Source organism: Pavona decussata, unplaced genomic scaffold, assembly GCF_977016875.1.
Source record: "Pavona decussata unplaced genomic scaffold, jaPavDecu1.1 SCAFFOLD_49, whole genome shotgun sequence".
NCBI lineage: Eukaryota > Metazoa > Cnidaria > Anthozoa > Scleractinia > Agariciidae > Pavona > Pavona decussata.
Genome location: NW_028145471.1, coordinates 1835001 through 1855000, shown reverse-complemented (window position 1 = coordinate 1855000; position 20000 = coordinate 1835001). Strand labels below are relative to the sequence as shown.

Here is a 20000-nt window from a genome sequence, read left to right as displayed (position 1 = left end):
GCAAAATTAAAACGAATTATGTTACTATACCCCGATGGATGCCTGGGGTGGTGTTGTATTAGTTGGTGTGTAGAACTTTCGTTCGGAAGATTGGAGGGTCGGTAATTCGAGGTTAGGTTGGTAAGTACTTTATTCCAAGTCCTCTCTCTTCACCCAGGTGTATAAGTGGGTACCGGCGACATATTACTTTGAGTAACCCAGGGATGGATTGTTTCCCATCTATTGGGGAGTAAAAATATTCCTAGTTGTTCCCAAGCTCCGGTAGTGAAGGCCATTGAGGCTTGTCAGTAGTGCGAGTTTTACCTTACCATACTCTGACGACAGAAAGTGCTTCTAGTTATCATTGACATCATTATATATACCTTATTTCTAGAGAGCTGGAGTTTGCCCGCAAGGAATTAAATGCGGTCCGTGAAACGGTAAGTAAAACCTTTGGTTTTTTGTGCACGATTCAGTTTTCATTACCCAGAAAAGCTTGGAAGTGTATGATATGTCCTGAGGCTATCAACTGTAAGGAACAGATCTTGAATACACCTGTTTACTTTTAATAATAATAATAATAATAATAATAATAATAATAATAATAATAATAATAATAATGATAATAATAATAATAATAATATTAATGATGATGATGATGATGATGATGATGATGATGATCATCATCATAATAATAATAATAATAATAATAATAATAATAATAATAATAATAATAATACTGTATGCTTTTGGCGTAAGATAGGCTAATGAAATATCCAACTGCAGTGCGACGCAAACGGGGAACGGAAAATGTGTTATTATATAAATAATTTCGGTTTTGTTCTTCAGAACGACGCTAAAAGAGCTGCTATTGAAAAAACAAAAGAAGAAATCCAGGTTTGTTATAACTTCGCTGATGTATCTTAATATAAATAACTTATTTGACAGTGCACTCTTCAGGAAAAATTTTGCATGCTGTTATAATCAGATTTAAATTATGTTTCTTTTTTGCTATGTAGAATAAATGCATGGAGATGTTTAAAGCCATTGGAAACTTTGAAAGAAGAATTGAGGTTAGTTTTTTTTTCACAAGAAAAGTGGAATCGTGTAATGAGCCAAACCGTAGAATGCTTCTGTTCACTTTTGAATGAACCAAATTTCCAAATTAAAGAAACCGTCAATCCCGAGGAGTTTTTGAAAGCGAACCTGGCTAATGCCTCACAGTAGGACAAACAAGTTGTTCATCTGCACCAGGTTACTGATAACATACGTTGACTTTGATTTATTCGTTTCTGGGCTAACCTTCATCGTAATCAAAGTTAATTGAGACTAAACTAAGTCCCACATAAGTCTACTTTCTCGGTATTAATCTACAGTGACGGGCCGTTCTATGACATGTATGAATGTATGAATTCTGTCCTTCTTAGACTTATTTAATCTCAAATTTATCATATTTTCCGAAGACCTTGTAATTGAAAGGAAGTGACAGTGCTGCGGAGGTGAATTCACAAGATGATCAAATGTCCCAGGGAAGAGTAATGCCAGGACCCCATACCAGGGAGAGATGGACACTTCTTATAACACACTGACGCATTATTTTTGAATTAGAAAAATATATGCGAAGGTTTTTATTTATTTTTTAATGGCGAATTCTATCCAGCCGAGTATGTTTGCCGGATGACCGGACCCTAAGCCTGATTAGCTTCTCATCACGGATGAAAGGTAAAACGTCTCGTAATCAATTTAAACCGACTGAATTGGAAGAGAAGTGATGTCAACCAGTTTAGACCCTACCCCCACCCCCGTCCCCTTAGGATCTTACAACGTTGGTGGCAAGAGTTTTACTTGAAATTATATTCATACTCAAAATCAAATGGCTTTGATCCCTTGCAGGAATTACAGAAAAAGAAGGCCGAGGTCACGAGGTAAAGAAACATGAATTTTATTGTGAACTTGTCATAATCGTTTAAAAATAATACATGTTGAAAACTTCGTGTTTTATCTCTCAAAATCCAGCTTAAAATTGATGTAATGAAATGCTAGTCAAAATACTTTTTTGATGAATTGTTAAACTGCGTTAACAACTTTATTTTCTTAAATTTCAGCCAAAATGCCAGAATCGAAAGAGAGTTTGCAATTTGGCGTCTCGAGGTAAATATTTATATGTTACTGATTTAAGATGGCGTTTCTCTCAATAAAGTTGCTATCCTGCAGAATATTCTGTTTTTTCGCACGTGCAAAGGCCTTTTTCCTTCCCCTACCGTAAATGTACATCTCAGTCAAAACTCCTGTCTTCTGTCTGAGGCCATTAATAACATGATAAACGTTATTATTCATTTATGCTCGACTGCCTTTAGAGCATCAATTAACCGTTGATCCTTTTCTTTCAGGCCAAGATGAAGTTAAATGAAAAAGACAAGTAAGTATTGACCTTGAAGCAGCAAATCAATTTTAGTTTATCTATTCTCACGGTTAGTTAACCGTTGGTTAATGTATACAAATTAAAAAAGAGTTTGTGTTTGCCTTCAGGGACCATTCGACAGAAGACGTAGACTTTCCGGGGAAACGCGGGGTTGGCAGGGGGGTTTGGGGGAGGGGAGGGGAGGCTGTTTGCGTTGACGTCATTATCTGGGAATGTACAAACCGATGCGGCATCTTTAAACCTGCACAGGCGCAAAGTTTAAAAGCCGTTAATGTCGCATTGATATAAAGACTAAATTTATTGAAGCACCGCCATTTGATGTACTGTTTCATCAAAAACAGAAGGTGGTAAGCGTGTAGGAATGATGGCGAAAAAATTTATATTATTCTGCGTTTTAGGGTGGGCTCTTGAACAAATTTTGTTTCTCGTCTCCAATAGCCTCAAAATGTTTCATATTACCCGAAATCCCAATCGGCAACCACTTCAAAACTCTTTCTACACAGAGATTTTTCAAATTTATTTTTTTTGTCTATAGTCAGATTGATGCCGTCCGTGAGAAAATTGCACTCCTCCAGGCTCAAGTAAGTACGATCATAAAACGTTATTATAATTATTACATGAATTAGGTTTACCGTGCTTTGATTTGTTATAAAGCGCGCGGGAAAGAAGTGACGAGAGCATGAATGAGCTGCAGTGTGAAACGCCAGTCACTGGCGAGTTTTTTACCCACTTTTTGAGTGCACTTGTCTCTTCATTGCGTGCTTAATAACAGAACTAAGCACCTTGTAAGATTTTATTTGGTTTATAATATAGCTCCCCTTACCTTTTTGAGCTTGCATTCCTAACGGTTTCTATTGTGCCTATACTGATCTTTATTCCTCACAGTTTTTCGTTTTTTTTCCCCGTAGAGCTCTGATGCAAAAAAGAAGAAGAAGGCTGGCTTCTTCACCAGATTTTTCCGCCGACTGTTTAGGCGCAAGTGAAAACATGTTTTCAGTTTACCATTTTAAATATCTGTAAATACATTTCTATTTGTGGTAAACTCGCAAAAAAGTCCAAATGTTTGTAAATATATATATTTTCATGTTCTTATGTACATGTAAATAAAGGAGTAAACATGAGTTTTATTTCTGAGAGAATTTGTATAAATACAAGCAACTATTGAAATAATGTGTCTTGATATGGAAAGAGTATCTTGAGGTGATCAGTATAGTCAAGATTTACCACGGGTTTAAAAGCGGGCGTATCGCACTGTAAGACTGTGTGTTATAATTCGCGATGGTGTGTTCCTATTTTGGCGGTAATCTCTTCTCTTTGTGTGTGTTATAAGCTGTGGCGCACGAAAAGGAAACCGGCATCCAAAAAGATGCCTTGTCCGGCAGCCGCTCTCCCTTTTTACTTTATAATACAGCACAGAATTCAACAGTCGCGCGTGCTTTTTCAATATATCCTTTCCTCTGACAACACCACGTCCGCGCTTTCAATGTAATATACGCACCCTTAAATTCTACCCTTCATTAAAAGGCAATGTGCGCTCATGTGACTGGGAGAATGTAAAGTTGAAAGATTTACGAGGCCTTCCTACGTTAAGGTGAATCCGTAAGTATTGTTTGTTTACGAAAGTCTATTGTTGGAATAACAATAGACTATTGTTCATGAACAATATTCAGGATACATCTAAACTAAGGAGGGCTTCACAAATGTGGCCCGTGGGCTCAAGAAGGTTTCATTTCTTTCAAAACGTGCAGTTTGTTTTGCTAGCAAATCTTTTTCGATATCGTACGCATCTTTAAGGGCGGTATACCTCCTAATACAGAAGTATTTTTGCATAGTTTATGACTTTGCGGGAAAGGAAGATCTTGATATAGACTATTGGAATCCAGAAAGAAAATTGGGGGTAGTGGCGCATTTTCAGAGATAATTAAGCAACAATTATTCTAAAAAGGAGTTATGTTTTTTTTCCAAATTAGAACTTTATTATCTCTGGAAAATGCGCGCTTACCCCCACTTTTCTTTTTAAACACCAACAGCATATTGCTACGTTCTGCTTTCTCTGCATAGTTTTAAACCGCGCAAAATTATCCCTGTATCTGTAGGCACCAGCTATAGGAATCCCGAGTATCTCGAGATGTGCAGAACGTATGCGCAATAACAAAAGTAGGCATTGTCCATAAGATCTTTTGTAAGTCCGCAGTGAAGATCTAAACGCTCTTACACGGGACTGAAAAATGTCATATCTAGCTAATAGTAAACAGTACAACAGCAGAATGTAACGGCTGCGAGTGTCGTGTTTGAAACCTAGAAAGTCATCAAGTCGATTGAGTCTACACTTGGTGCAACGGAAGAGTTCCTTCAAATCACGACAGGGGACAACAATAAGGGAACACGCTCTATTAAAACAAATGATCGTCTCTTCACAAAATGGTTGTACTAGCCTGGAAGCCACACGTATCGCTTCACGTCTGATGACAGAGAGCCGCCAGGACACGAGTTAGGGACTCGGCCGACTTTCATTTTATTGATTTCTCCGTTCAATTTCTAACCGGTGGTCTTAGTGCTATGTTAGGGAACTTACGTATAGACGTTTTTGAGCCACGGACGGCAACCGGAAGTCGAATGTTTTCTTTTTTGGCGTGGTTTTGCTCCTTAGCACGGACAGGAAAATCTCTTGTTGATGACTGTGGCTTGACGTTATAAACGTTATAACGTGAAAACGCTCCAAAAGGGAAAAATTGTATTTCCGGTTGCCGTCCGTGATTCAAAAACGTCTGTGCTAAAGTTCCTTATTGAAATGTCAACTAAACGTACTTCTCAAACTCATTGATAAATTCATGAAGAGTAAAGGAAATCAACAGCGTAACAGCGTGAAGATTAGTATCTTTTGCTCTGAATTTCAAGAATTATTAATGCTTGAGAAGTAATATATCAAACACTCCAAACACCTCGAAGTTGGTTACACTGTAGAAAACTCGGCTGCGGCTCGCTGTTTTAACCCAATTCTCCGTGTTTGGGAATCGGATGAAACACTATTCTTCGTGTTTGACAATTATGCTACATCGAGTTAATTTTCGAGTCAAAATGACACTAACAGTTTAATCCTAAGACATGTTTCGATGAGCACCCATGATCCTGTCCTGGGGGAGGGACTCTCATGTGAAGGGGGCGGGGATGCTCGTCTTCTCGCTTAGGGGTGTAAATTTCGGATTTTGGTCTCACTTAAAAGATGTTTAGGGCAAAACAGCATTATATTTAGCCGTGAAGGTTCGTTTAGGGTTGCACGCGAAAAGTCACTGTATTTTTATATTTGTCTGTGTTTAAAATGGTCCCTTTTAAGGGTCAAAAACTTGGGCCACGCCCGGATTAGTTTCCTTCAGAAGTTCAATTCAAAATTTTCGACGAGCATCCCCGCCCCTTTTATATGAGAGTCCCTCCGCCTCCGGGGATTTTGTAGCCTGCGACCGCAGACGTATTTCCGGCTGTTGCTTCTCTCCGCCGAAAAACAACGGCGGAGAGAAGCAACAGCCGGAAATACGTCTGCGTTCGCAAGCTAGGGATTTTGTTACAAAGGAAATTGAAAAACTGAATTTATAACAACCCTCATGACAAAACGTAATAAAAACTGATAAAAAAAGGAATTAAATAACAAAGAACGATAAAATAATTACTATAAAATAACTGCTGATTTATTCATTACATTTTCCCAAAGTAAGGAAACTTTGGGTCATTAACCAAAGATGTGATTACTGTAATGTCGGAACTCTCCAACTGTATTTAAAGGTGACCGTATTTACAATGTTGCTAGAAAGGTTTGTCATTTTATTTCTTATATAACATCAAACTTGAGAAAAAAACTAATTTTAAGTTACAAAGACAAACAAAAATTCAATGACTGAAGCAAACAGCACCCCCAGTACATTTACGGTGCAGAGTGAATACTTGGCGGAATGTTTTCACTCGACGCCTTGGAAAGTTTTCCTCGTGTCTAGTTTACACTTTTTTTTCACACTCGAGTGCGGAAAGGCGTTAAGGACGTCGCAAGATTTCATACGATACAGTAACTGCTTACGACTTGCTGCAGCTTTCGAGAGGCTACACTATTCACAGTAAACAAACTGAAGATACTTTAAGTCATTTACACTTCTTTGACTTATTTCGCTCTCCTGAACTATACCAAGTAAAACAAACGACGTTATTTGACTGTAAATTTGTAATTCAAAGGAAAGGAAAGGAATTCGCGTAGTCGAATTAAATGATAGTGCAAGTAGAAACGGCTTATTGTTATGACGCAGGTGGCAAAACTTCGTAATTCAACGACAATTTGCCAAGTTATATTACTAAAACAGAGCAGTTTGACATTTAGAAATGATACACTTCGTGAAGTTTTCATAAGATTATGGTAGTAATAGAGGATACGAAATATTCCTTTTGGTGACTCGAACGAGAGAAATTTCAGTCCATATCAAGTAGATACGCTTCAGACTGTGACTTCCCTGTTAAAAGTGATCTACTAGGCTGCTATTGCTTTGGGGACATTTCCCTTGCGTGAAGTCTTTCATGTTTCTTGCAGTTTGACGACTGGACAAAGCTCTTGTTACAGTGTTTGCATGAATAAGGCTTCTCTTTTGTGTGAATTCTCGTATGTCTCTGGCGACCCGACCACAATCTGAATGACTTATTGCAATAATTACACGCATACGGCTTCTCACCTGTGTGTGTTCGTTCATGCCGTTTGCAATGCGCTGAATAAATAAAGCTTTTATTACAATATTTGCAAGAATAATTCCTCTCTCCAGTGTGCCCTCTTTCGTGCTGCTTACAATTGAAAGAGTCTTCAAAGCTCTCGTTGCAATGTTTACATTTAAAACGCTTTTCTTCTATGTGACTTCGCTCATGTTTTTTGCATCTTGACGAAGTGTTGAAGGACTTCTCGCAGTGCCTGCATGAAAATGGTTTTTCTCCTGTGTGTAGCCGTTCATGAGCTTTGCAATCCCATGAATACTGAAAACGCTTGTCGCAATGGTTGCACTTATGTGGTTTCTTCCCCGTGTGTGATAGTTCGTGCCGCTTGCAATGGGCTAAAGCCTTAAACATTGCGTTGCAATGCTTACAAGCATATGGCCTTTCTTCTGTATGTGTCCGCTCGTGCTGTCTGCAGCCTGACGAAGAATTAAAAGACTTCGTGCAATGCTTGCATGAAAATGGTTTTTCTCTTGTGTGTATTCTTTCGTGAATTTTACAACTCCATGAATATCGGAAGCACTTATTGCAATGCCTGCACTTATGTGGTTTACATGTCATAGTAACCGTGTGTGACAGTTCGTGTCGCTTGCAACTGGCTAAAGCCCTAAACATTGCATTGCAGTGCTTACAAGCATATGACCTTTCCTCTGAGTGAGTTTGCTCATGACTTTTGCAGGTTGATAAAGTTCTAAACGACTTCTTGCAATGCCTGCACGAATATGGTTTTTCTCCTGTGTGTACCCGCTCATGAATTTTGCAATCCCAGGGATATTGAAAGCGCTTGTCGCAATGCTCGCACTTATGTGGTTTCTTCCCCGTGTGTGATAGTTCGTGCCGCTTGCAATGGGCTGAAGCCTTAAACGTCGCGTTGCAATGCTTACAAGCATATGGCCTTTCTTCTGTATGTGTCCGCTCGTGCTGTTTCAAGTTTGACGAAGAAATGAAGGACTTGTTGCAATTCTTGCATGAAAATGGTTTTTCTCCTGTGTGTATTCTCTCATGTTTTCTGCGATCATATCGTAGAAGAAAGCGCTTATTACAATGCTTGCACTTATAAGGTTTCTTTCCCGTATGTATTAGCTCATGTCGCTTGCAATGTGAGGACCATTTGAAGGCTGCGTTACAATGCGTGCATAAAAAGGACTTCCCTTCCGTACGTTTTCGTTCATGAACTCCGTCACTCAACGATTCATTCAAACGTTTATTTCCGTTGCAAGGCTCCTTTCTTGTAGTGCTTCTGGTAGTGATGTGATATTCTAAATGGTTCCCTGCTTGGCTTAACCCCCTTTTACACTGTGTCTGTTTTTTCTTAGGAACATTTTCCTGCCGCAACCGCCAGGCAGGCTTTCTGTACGTAGAAACCACACGAGGCATTGTATCCTTAGTACTTTCCACACTTCTTTCTGTAAGGTAAAAGCAAAAATTGTCCAGATCTTATTTGAGGTCTTCTTAGTTTCAATCAAATGAAATGTTCTACTATTGATCAGCGATACTTGTTGACTTACTGTATAACTGTATAACGTACCTAAGATTGGATATATAACATGATTGTATGTATATTCCTGAGATAATTTGGGCATTGCTGTCCCATCCAAAGTGCCAGACCCTTACGCTGTCTATGACTGTTTATAACGGCACTACCATTGAATGCAAGGATAACTGAAAGGCACCTATGTAACCCGACACTCCCTGTCCGTCTTAAACACTTGTAAAATAGTAAGGCATACATGTAAATAAATAAATAAATAAATAAATAAATAAACAAACAAACAAACAAACAAACAAACAAATAAATAAACAAATAAAAAATAAATAAATAAATAAACAAACAAACAAACAAACAAATAAATAAATAAACGAACGAACAAATGAATGAATAAATAAATCTCCCCACACCCAGTAGGACATACGCACTGTAGCTGAAACATTGCTTGAGTGGAAAACCTCATCCTACACGTATAGTGAAGAAAACAAATTAAACAAAAAGAAAGCCTAAAATGTGCAAATCTGTGGTTTATACACTGTAACCTTGTGACACTGGGTGCAAGGTTCCAACTTTATTACAGTGTACCTCCAAGGGGCTTGGAGGTGGCAACTGCGAGTTCATATTACACCCTTATATGGTGAATAATCCAAAGTGGAAACGAACAAGGATGGTTATGTATTATCTGAGCTTTGGATGAACCAAATTTGGCTTCAAATGTCAATTTTAAGAACACTAAAGCTGTTCCCGCGTGATACAGGTATGGAGCCAGTTCAAGACTGGTCTTTTTCTGTAACATTAATTTTATTGTAAATTAATTTATTGTAAATAAATAAGGTATTGAAGGTCTGATCCTCCAATATCCCACGTGAGTTTATTAAAATTAAGGTCCATTTACACATTAAAAACATTTATTTTAGTTCATAACATAGGCCTCATAACGTCTTTTTACTAACAACTACACTAACTCGTATGCAAACTGCAAATTTCAACTTGTGTGGGCCTAAATCTTCTGGGCTGTCATTAAAGGTGGTAGCCTATAGCAACACCTGTTACGGTTGAATACTGCTGGTGGAACCTTGATGAACATGAAACAGATTACCTTGACTGTTGTACACTTCCATGTACAAGTAGGTTCAGTTTACACACAAAGTAACAAGTTTGTAATGGGTGTGAAGTTCAATGCAACATGTATGTGATTTCACACTAGTAAGTTTGAAATCACATGCATGTCGCACTGATCTAGTTCCAAAGGACTAGTAACCTGCGATCAGGCATTCCTCTGATACCAGGTTAAATGACTAGTAATAAGGCATTTCAACACAAATGTTTAAAGTGTACATGTATATGACAAATTTTTCCTTTTGCTTTCAGTGGTTTTATATGTATAAAAATTATTCTAAACTGAAACCCTGCCAGACACTACCCTCCTACACACCATTATTTTGTCTTCAAAATGGTCTTATAATTATTTTGTCGCCACTGTTCGCATGGCCAAAGGGTCATGTGATACTTATATGATGTCAGTAAATTGTTTACTGAAGAGGCTAGATAACAGAACAAAATTGGCATGGGAAACTGAAAGGGACTTGGTAGAGCTGACAGAGGTTTTTTGGTGCTGGTACTTGTAATAAGCAGGGATACATTAGAAATTTTCTTACAGTTAAGACAAGGGGAAAAATAATGATGCACCTTCAGATCTAGCATTTTGGGACAAGAACATCAGTCAAGCTATATGAAGTTAAAGGGCCCTCTTAAAAAAGTGATTAGAGGTCGGGCACTGGCTTAAGAGTCTAGAGCTTTCAACTGCAACCAGCACTGAAAGGTTTCTAAGGAAGCTGTCTCAGTGAGTTATGAAGTTCAACAGGAAGGATCAGAGATGCTTATCATCCATTTGATACTGCAATCTATATCAGTGCAACATTAATTGTAATCAATTATTGCAAAACAAAACAAAGCCACATACACTGTATGCAGGCGACAGTCGGCCAACAGATGGTTACTACCAGTTGCCCGATTGTTGGCCGCCTGTTGCCTGACAGTCGGCAAACAGTTGGCCGAGACCTTCATTCAGTGGAGGTGAGCTGTTCTTCACTTTTACCCGGGCATCAATAAAACTTAATTAAATTTGTACTTCAGTAGACTCCAGGGTGTGGTTGCAGAAAGTTTCCATTCTCTGCATTCTGGAGAATTTTCTTGAGCGCTATATTAGATCAATTTGCTACAACTGATTTACTGAGGGCAAAGATCAAAAAAGACCATGAAAAAATCCCTTGGGAGGCAGGGAACGACTACAAGTAAAAAACAAGATGCCCGGCTAATGGCATTAACACGGAATGCTTAATGTAGCCCCAATTATTCCCCAATGTATGTTTCGCAGATATTTAAAAACTATCCTCCCAATTGAAATAATTGTCTGAATGGTTTTATTCAGATATATTGCGTGATACTTATCGTTGCGTTACTAGGAATCATACCAGAAATAACTCTGCAATAACGTCATGACCCTGCTGAACTGGTCTGGCCTCCTCTAGCTCTAATCCTTCGGATTGATTTTTCGATCTGTTTTTGAAAGCGGAATTTCTTCGCTATGAACTCTCCTAATTTCCACCGTTTCAACTGTTGAGTACTACCTAGAAGTTATTTTTTGGACTTACCGCTTGAAAAAGGTTTGTTTTCTCTCTGAAAACGGCAGATCAGAGTCTTAAATTCATACATGTGGCGGCCATTGAACAAAAACAACTTTTCGAAATGATGACTTGCTTTGACATCACACAGGTAGAGATACAGTGTAAGTGGGTCCCCTCCCTTGTGATATATGCGCCGATAATAGATTTTGATTAGGCTGTTTTTGTTCAAGACAATCAGAACAATAAATCCCTTCTGGGAGAGGGCAGAATTTAATCAAGGTTTAATGAATAAATCAAATAATGATTTGACGTCGCACAGGAAGGGATGAGTGGGTCCCCTCTCTCGTGATATGTGCCCGAATAATAGATTTTGATTGGCCTGCTTTTGTTGAAGACAATCAGAACAATACATCCCTACTAGGGGAGGACATATTTTAATGCATAAATTTATTTGGCGATTTGTGACTACGACGAAGAAGAAAAAAAAAAGATACCCAACCCAAACCTAGACACGGCCTGCCCTGCGGGCATTCCGTGTAAAAAGTCCCATTTACCTTCAGATGTCATAATGCAACCGTGCCTTGGGAGACACGATATTACTTGTACAAATATCATCAGATTAAATTTAGAAATAGAGTTGATTATAAAAATAAGCGAAAAAAGGGAACGACATTTCGGTGTCATCCTGGCACCATTATCAAGTAAAGAATGCAACAGAAAAGATAATTTATACATAAAGTAAAGGTGTGAAATAGAATAAATTAACACTGGACAGTTACTTTTAGTCTTAATTTAATGACACCAAAATGTTGTTCTGTTTTTTTCGCTTATTTTTATAGTCAACAAATATCATCATTAAAAAATAAAATATTACATGTAAAGTTAATAATTTTTAGTGTAGACTATGAGGCCACTGAAAAAGCATCTTAAAGCTCACCATTGAGATTGCAATACTAATAGCTTTTCTTCAGCAGAATACAATGTATTCCTGGAATGTTCATTCAAATTTTTTATACAGAGTAATGTACAATTTCTCTTTTACATTATCCTCCCATGTGCATTGCCATATTATTAAGACAGTATCAAAATTAATAATAAAGGTAAATACCATATAATTCTTGAAAATCTTGTCGGCCCACCTTTTTCAGAGATAATTAAGCAACAAGAATTTTAAAAGCTTAAAAGGCATAACAATGTATGGCATTTCCCATCAAACTGAAGCTTAATATTGTTTCTGAAAAAATTAATGTCTCAGGGACCATTCCACGATGTACATTGTAGCAAAAGGCAGCACCATCCTTAAGCTATCTCTCAGTGGTATTGTAATCATTATTTATTTTAAATATAATTTATTTTTGTTGAAAAGGTGTTCCAATTTTACTTGACTCCTTATTGATTTTCAAGTCCTACTGATTGACTAATTGATGTCTATTTGCCTTGCCCCTTGATTTATAGACCAGCTTTAATTCATCAAAAATGAAATAAGACTAAATCGCTACCCTGGATCAGTGGGAATAGAAACAGTTAATAAGAAGAGCCAGTATATGAAGTGGAAGTCTTTGTTCATCATGCAGCTGTAAGATGTTGGCTCTTGCAGTAATGTTATTTTCTGTTGTGCTTTTTTGTGTTGTTTTCCATTATTGTAGTAATTTATTGCAATTAATTACAACACTAGTCAGCACAGTTAGGCCAACTTATGAGCAGTGTTCTGAACACTTTAAGCACCTATAAGTCTTTTGTAACCAGTTTGAAATTCTAATGTACACTGTAGCTTTGAAGAACCACCACCGCTTATAATGTGCCTGAACCTAGAAGTTGAAATTTAGTTATCTATTATAAAAGAATAGCAAAATTAGATCCTGATCAGTTGCAGAGAAGTGGAAATCAACCAATCTCAAATCAATGTTGATTCTTGGAGGAAATTATTCTCATTCTTTGACAACTATAGAGTCAGAGACCTCTATAAACAAGCTACACTGTACAGTGTGAGTATTTAAGGAATTTAAGGAATCAAACAAGTCAGTATCCGAAAGTTAATACAGATAGATTCAAGAACTCTTACGTTAATCGCCTAATTTTTAAATACAATTTAGCTATGTGAGCGTATTTTAATGGTAAACAACTAAGATATATGTACTTTTTACTCAAATATTGTGACATGAGATATGTATCTTTTTATCTTGTGAAGAAATAAAGACTTTTACTGACTTACTTACTATATTTAAGAAGTTGACAAAATAATTAAGAGATGTCACTTCTCTTTGTTATAAAACATTGAGTCAGAGTCATGTTCCTATTCATGCTCGGTCTTAACCTGAGTGCAATCTTCGCATGCTGAGGTAAAATGATTCGGCTTCCTGTGGCCAATGAATTTATTGTATTTTTTTATTATTAATAATTTTGTATCAGTCTTTCTTTTTGTAAGTGTGCTTTTCTTTGATCCAAATGTACCTGCCTCGATTAGAATTTTTCACTATAATTTGCAGGTAACAAACAAAGTTGAAACTTGAATTTGAAGTTGTAATTTTCAGTTGTTTCTCTAATTTTAACAGTTGTTTAAATAAAAGAAGGAGGCTTTTATCAAAATCATAACAGAACTCAATGTACAGCTGCTTCCATGTAGCAGCTGAAAGAGCTGATATAAAATCGTCAAGTCACATGGTTGGCCATGCCATGCAAAACATCGCAAAATAAATATTAATCATCATCACATTACACACTGTATCTGGCTTGACATGTCCCTTAACTCATATTCCTCTCCTACTTGTTCGGGGTTTTTAAATATTAAAACAACAACAACAACAACAACAACAACAACAAACACCGATATTTTCAGCTGCCGTCAGTAATAAAATTATTAAGTGGTTCATTCTGCTGCCAAGACCAACATTTTTGGTTAATTTGTAACCAAAACAATATTTGCAGTAACTGAATATCAAGTACATGTACAGAGACATTATTGTGTGGTATATTAGAACCCAGTCCCGGTGTCTTTTTTCTTAAAGTGAAAAGACAAAAGCCATGTTCAGTCAACCCCGTTAATTGTGGACACCCTCCGGACCATGACTTAGTGTCCTTAATATTGAGAGTTCCTAATAGCGGGAATTTATTTTGGTAATTTATTTTTGCCAGGGATTCTAAGTGGATATGACACGAAATTGTTTTCTTCCGTTTCTTGTCTACAAAAAACGACTAGAAGCTTTTAAAGTGTGAAAAAAAAAATTTAAACCCATTTTTTCGCGTTGGAAAAACCTGCTAGTTTGCCTTTGAATTTTGTCCCGAGGACTGGGCACGAGTTACTGCAGACGGGAAAATCCGTGATGTCATTCCACGTACCTCTGAGTCATGTGTTGTGCTGTCATATGAAAGAAAGGTGTAATGGCAAGCGCAAGTTTCACTCGAAATTCCAGGGATCCACAGAGCAGCGATTCGAATGTGAGTGATGAGAATGAGTCTGTGATTTCAGAGTCATTTGAAAGTTTCGTGGAAGAATACGAAGATTCGGGAGACAAAGTTTATACAGGAGGAGAGATTGAGCTGTACACGGACGAACCACTTGCAAGTGACGACGATGGCGAAACAAGAGAACTAGAAGCTGCTGTTGAGGATCCTGATGGCTTGGTGCCGGCCATTTTGGAGGTAAGATTCGAACGTCAAGTAGCAGTTAGTGAATGGTAGTTTCATAGAGTAATCGTTTTTTGAACGTTTCTTTATAAAATATTATAAATATTATATGTCCATATTACCCGAGTGTCTGTAATAGCAAGGTGTCCTCAAGGTGGGAGTTGACTGTATTTTGCACTTGTACAAACAGATTATCAAACATTTTAAACAAGCTTTAGGCAGACCCCCAAAAACCAATGGAAAAAAACTCAGTGTCATATACACTTTAGCCTTAGTTTGCAGTGTACTTCACTGACACATACAGTGTACACAGGGTTGCACATACCTGCAGGAACCTAGTCTGCAAACACAGATGCATGTGTATTTTTGGCTGTCTCTTCTCTCTGCTATTTTTTGGCAGAGAGGAGGCAGCTAGAAATACATCAGTGTTTGCAGACTAGAAGGGACCCCACAGTGGAAAAAAAAAAAAAAAAATAATAATAATAATAAAACAGTGACTTTTGTTTCTTATTTTGTTATACTGTCAACCATCAGCATAGCACAAATCTTCTTACAATAATGTACAACGCATGAGACAGTTCAAACTTCTAATCACGTCTGTCAACTTGGAAGCAAATGTATGCAGAAGGAAACGACTAATACAAGTTGATAATTTTGATTAAAACTAATATTTATTAATTTATTCTTTAATCTGAAAATAACTCACTCTCAGTGCAAGCAAGCTCAGTCATGGTGCAAGGTAACCTACCTTTCAAAAGGGTTGAGGAATTCTAACTTCAAGCCGATTCACCATCCAGTTTTCTAGCATGTGCACAGTCGACTTCTCTTCTTAAAAACTGAAAAACCAAGAGAATTTCACCAGACTTTGCTTGCCAGAAAACAATTGTGCATCTTCAGCTATATTTGCGATATTTCTTGCTCAAAGAATTGCTTGGTCAGTGCCAAAACACCAAAGATTTCGCCTGAGGCCCGTTCATTTCTGTTGCTATGATATAAAAGAGTGCTTTACCTTTATAGATGGAATTTTTACAGCAACAACAACCTCACGCGCATTTCACACCCAGGGACGCCATCTTCTTTTACATAATTCCCAGGATTCCCAGGGTTAGGTCCTGGGAACGAGGTTGTGCCAGTTGGGAATTATGGACGCTGGAATGTTAAAATCGGGACTCAATGTGGGTCAGATCGGCGAAGGTAAACGGTACCAACGCTCAGAGTTGGTGAATACAGTTAAGAGCCCTCCGACGAATATGAAATGCTATCGACCCACCCCGTTTACATGAGAGAGGAGAATACGCTAGCGCTTATAATTATCGTCCACTAGTCCAAGTTGGCTTTGCTGATCAGTTCTAATCATGATCAGGATACACTACTGTTTAACTAAGGACTAGTTTGGCAAATACTTGGTGGAACATCCAGCCCTAGATATGGTCCGCACATATACATAGATGGAGGCAGCATAGTCGAGTGGTTAGGGCGCCGGACTTGAAATCCGGTGGTCCCGGGTTCAAGTCCCGCTCTGACCGCTAGCTGGAGTTGTTTCTCGGTAGCCCCAAGTTCAACTCTTCGGCTAAGCTTGTAAATAGCCGGCTGGTCTGCCTCCTGCCAGTTGGGATATTTAACCATGTTATGTTCAATTTAAATAATTTCTTTGTAAAGTGTAATAATGCTCGGCCCCATGCTATAATACTGTTGAGGGTAAATAATAGTTATTATTGTTATTAGACCTCAGCTTTTTACATTAAAATCATTTTCTTTTTGCGCGATCCTTTTTTTTCCTCTTTCATCTTTTGTGAAGCTAAGCGAGATTTTCTTTATAAGATCATATTCAGCGTCGATTTGACGTAAAATTCAATATAATGTTTGAACTCTTCATCATACAACTGAGAAAAACAGACAGTAGTAGTTTTACATGCTGACATGAAGTTTTTTTTGTTTCGCATATGCTCACATACTGCCCACATTTGATTTAATTATTACTATTTTTTGAGGGGGGGGGAGGGTGGGGTTGATAAGCTGGACGTTGTAATTCAGGGAGAGAATGACCTGGATTAGTTCTAAAGCTCTTCTACTAGGGCAAAAAAAATCTTAGCAGGTGGCCTGGATGGAAATTGTCACAGGAAGACAAACAGAATGCAAAATGATAACTTCTAATAATCGCTTCTCTTAAATTCACTTTAGCGAGCCAAACTTAGCTGGCAACGAAGTACATATCTTCATTTTCTAACACCTTTCTCTGTAAGCTGTGAAAATCACACAGAACGAAAATTTTTTGGGTTAAAAACGATTTGACGTCTTGTTGTCCATTTTAAAAACAGTGTGAAAATTGCCTGAAGTACCGGTAACGCTGGTGCATCATAATGCAGTCAAAATAATTAATTAACATTTTATGATTTACAAAACTGTTTGTCCTCCTCCAACAACAAGGAACACTTTCTTTCAAAAACAGAAATGCATTTCTTCATACTGGGTTTTCTGTATTTTTCTCTCATAGTTTCTATCACATTTAAGGAATTCTGTTTCGTCACAGGTGTTTTTATAAACGTCAATTTTGTGGCTGGTAACAACCTGTTGTCGTCGGGAACATTCGCAAGCTACCTTGGAGATTATAACGAGAAAAATGCAAAAGACGAATACACGAGATCATCTGCCGCGGAGAAGGAAGTTAAAACAAGGTTAAAGGAAAATCCATTTCAACAATGGAAGTACAAATCACAATGGAATCAATTAAGTGCCTTGAAACTGAGCAGGGACTTGATGTCAAAAGCTATTGAGCCTGGTGATCCTACAAGATTGAGGAATGTCTTGATGAAAGCCTTAAAGGGTCAACAAATTAACATGGTTGTCATAGGAGGCTCAAATAGCGCAGGAGGAAAGTTGGGAGTGGATCAAGGAAGTCTGGATGGATTGTTCTTCAAGGTTTTTGCGAACTGGTGGAATGAGACATTTGGGAAGGCGATAAAGGTATTTATAAAGGAATATCAAGTCGCAATCGGAGGAACAGGCAGTTATGTCTTTGCATATTGTTATAAGACATTTTTACCCAAAGACCAAAACATGGACATTGTGTTGATTGAGGCTTCGATTAATTACAACACTCGAAGCAAAGCCGAGTCCTTGGAGCAATTAACTCGTCAAGTGCTCGCAGAACCGTCTGCGCCCGCGGTGCTATACATTAACCTGGTCAGTGGCGTTGGTCTCGATCCACAAAAGAAGACTGTTATCAACCCGTCTTGCATCAATCTGGAAAATTTTGGACAAACCGAGCTCGCTCGTCATTACGGTATAACATCGTTTAGTTTAAAGGAACTTCTTTGCCGCAAGGAAAACGATAGCTGGAAGGCAGCCATTACTGATTTCGCTAGTTCCGATGGCCGGCATGTTGGTATTAAAGGACATGCTCAAATTGCCATACTGATGATTCAATACGTGCGAGATGTTTTTAGTGAGGTCTTGTATGACGTAAAGGTCGATACTGAGAAAACCATCCCTTCACCTTTGCCGAAACTGTTCTTTGTTAAGCGCGAGACCGAAGCCCTGAAAGAACCACTGTGCTGGACTGGAATCACACCGGATATTTTCCAAGATTTAACCCATCCAAACCTCCCAATTGAAATCGTTGAGAGAAAAGGCTTTTCAGAAACGTCCATAAAGCAGTCAGGCTTGCGCACAGACGCACAAGGGGGGTGGGGCACCTGGGACAGTTACAGTATTCTAAAGTTGCGTATTTACGTTAATTCCATTGGGTCCCATTCTCCCAACTCACGGTCAGTGACTATTGTTACTCGAACTTCCGGAAGCGGAGGCAAAGCTATGATATGGCTGGATAACAACGAGGACAAAGCAATTTACATCAATTCAAAGTCAGTGTTTGGAGGCAATCAATTGAACAGTATTGCCACGCGGGTTGAACCAGGTTATCACGTTATCACGGTTAAAACCGTTCGCAGGGGGATGTTTCTTGTCAGTGGTCTCCTCGTTGGGCCACCAGACTTTGAAAGGAGAGGGGTGTTATAATTACAATTCACAATCGGTTCTGTCTTTTAACTTCTCTTTAATCCAGCTTCCGAAATCCTTAGCTATAATAACAGATTTGTTTCTAACCTCAACTTTCATAGGCCAAGAGTAAATAGTAATTATGGTGCTGCTACTTTTTCTTTTGTTGTATCAAACCTTTGGAAAACTATTCCATCAAAATTAAAAAACAAACAAACAAAAAAACAAACAAACAAACAAACAAACAAACAAACAAACAAAAAACAAACAATCGTATACCCATTTCTACAACCAATAAAACTGTATCTTCTAAATGCCCAGTCTGCTTCTTAATATAATAGTTATTTGTTTCGTATTTGGCCATAGCCTATTTATTATTCTCTATGAATCATGTTCTATCGTTTCTATTTGTAAAATGTATATAGCTACTATTCTCACTGCATACATAATTAGCCCGTAGCACGGGAAGATTTAAATCAGTTAAATTCCGTCCTGCCGGGCCAGCGTGCTGCCGCGCATGATGCCTTGCGGCCCTTGCTTCAAATAGCTCGGTTTTAGCCGCTTCCTGGCCAGTTCTACGGAGTTCGGTGAAGGTGGCGTTTAAGTTTCTTCGAGCTGAACAACCGCCACCATCTTCGTTTTGCTATGGCTGACCACGAAGAACCGGTTTTGCCTCCGCCGCCTGCTGCTGCGCCAGCAGCCCCGAATCCAGCAGCTCCTGCACCAGTTGTGGAGCCTTTAGACGTTCCCGCTCCTGCGGCTGAACCCGAGGTAATTTTCGTCGTCACGTTGTCAATTTTACTTTGTGTGGGGTAGCTTTCACCTCTGTAGGTTTCAGTTCCGTGTGTTTGGGTCTTTCTCCTTCCCCAGTTACTTTATTATTTCGTACCGCTTTTGCATCCTTTAGTTTTTGTCGTCTTGCGGAGTGTAGCCGTTTTCTGCATGTATTTTGTTTTTTGGCTAGTTTGCGTCTCATTGTCTCTTGGTCAATTATCATGTTCCTTAGCTTTTGTTTTCCGTTTCCATATCCCTTTTTGTTTGGGGCTGTTTATTTAGTTGTTATGCATGCAATGTTCCTTAAACAAAGGCTTTTTCGCACGTTTGCGGTTTATCTGTTTCATTAGCT

The 20000-nt window shown here is 38.3% G+C and overlaps 3 protein-coding genes and 1 long non-coding RNA gene across 5 annotated transcripts in view; 3 read left to right on the top strand and 1 right to left on the bottom strand.

Annotated features, from left to right (window-relative positions):
- Positions 1-3537, top strand: part of LOC146481588 (uncharacterized) — a 9154-nt gene extending 5617 nt beyond the window's left edge. For both annotated transcript variants that reach the window (XM_085108379.1, XM_085108378.1), the window contains 8 exons: positions 374-419; positions 829-876; positions 999-1052; positions 1873-1904; positions 2085-2130; positions 2370-2398; positions 2937-2982; positions 3310-3537. In XM_085108379.1, the coding sequence (XP_084964505.1) occupies positions 374-419; positions 829-876; positions 999-1052; positions 1873-1904; positions 2085-2130; positions 2370-2398; positions 2937-2982; positions 3310-3384 (376 nt within the window). In that variant the 3' untranslated portion in view covers positions 3385-3537. The remainder of the gene's footprint in view (positions 1-373; positions 420-828; positions 877-998; positions 1053-1872; positions 1905-2084; positions 2131-2369; positions 2399-2936; positions 2983-3309) is intronic.
- Positions 3538-6062: 2525 nt separating this feature from the next.
- LOC146481587 (uncharacterized) lies at positions 6063-15969 on the bottom strand. Its single transcript, XR_014864420.1, has 3 exons — positions 15888-15969; positions 15627-15714; positions 6063-8544 (listed from the first exon to the last, which is right to left on the bottom strand). It is a non-coding gene; the product is annotated as an uncharacterized LOC146481587 (long non-coding RNA).
- A 1348-nt stretch (positions 15970-17317) lies between these two features.
- LOC146481586 (uncharacterized) lies at positions 17318-19301 on the top strand. Its single transcript, XM_085108210.1, has one exon. The coding sequence runs from the start codon at positions 17330-17332 to the stop codon at positions 18893-18895; it is 1566 nt and encodes a 521-aa protein (XP_084964336.1). The 5' UTR covers positions 17318-17329; the 3' UTR covers positions 18896-19301.
- A 5-nt stretch (positions 19302-19306) lies between these two features.
- The window catches only part of LOC146481585 (uncharacterized), a 2143-nt gene continuing 1449 nt past the window's right edge, over positions 19307-20000 (top strand). Inside the window, exon 1 of the mRNA XM_085108211.1 lies at positions 19307-19645. Coding sequence (XP_084964337.1) covers positions 19520-19645 — 126 coding nt within the window. The 5' untranslated portion in view covers positions 19307-19519. The remainder of the gene's footprint in view (positions 19646-20000) is intronic.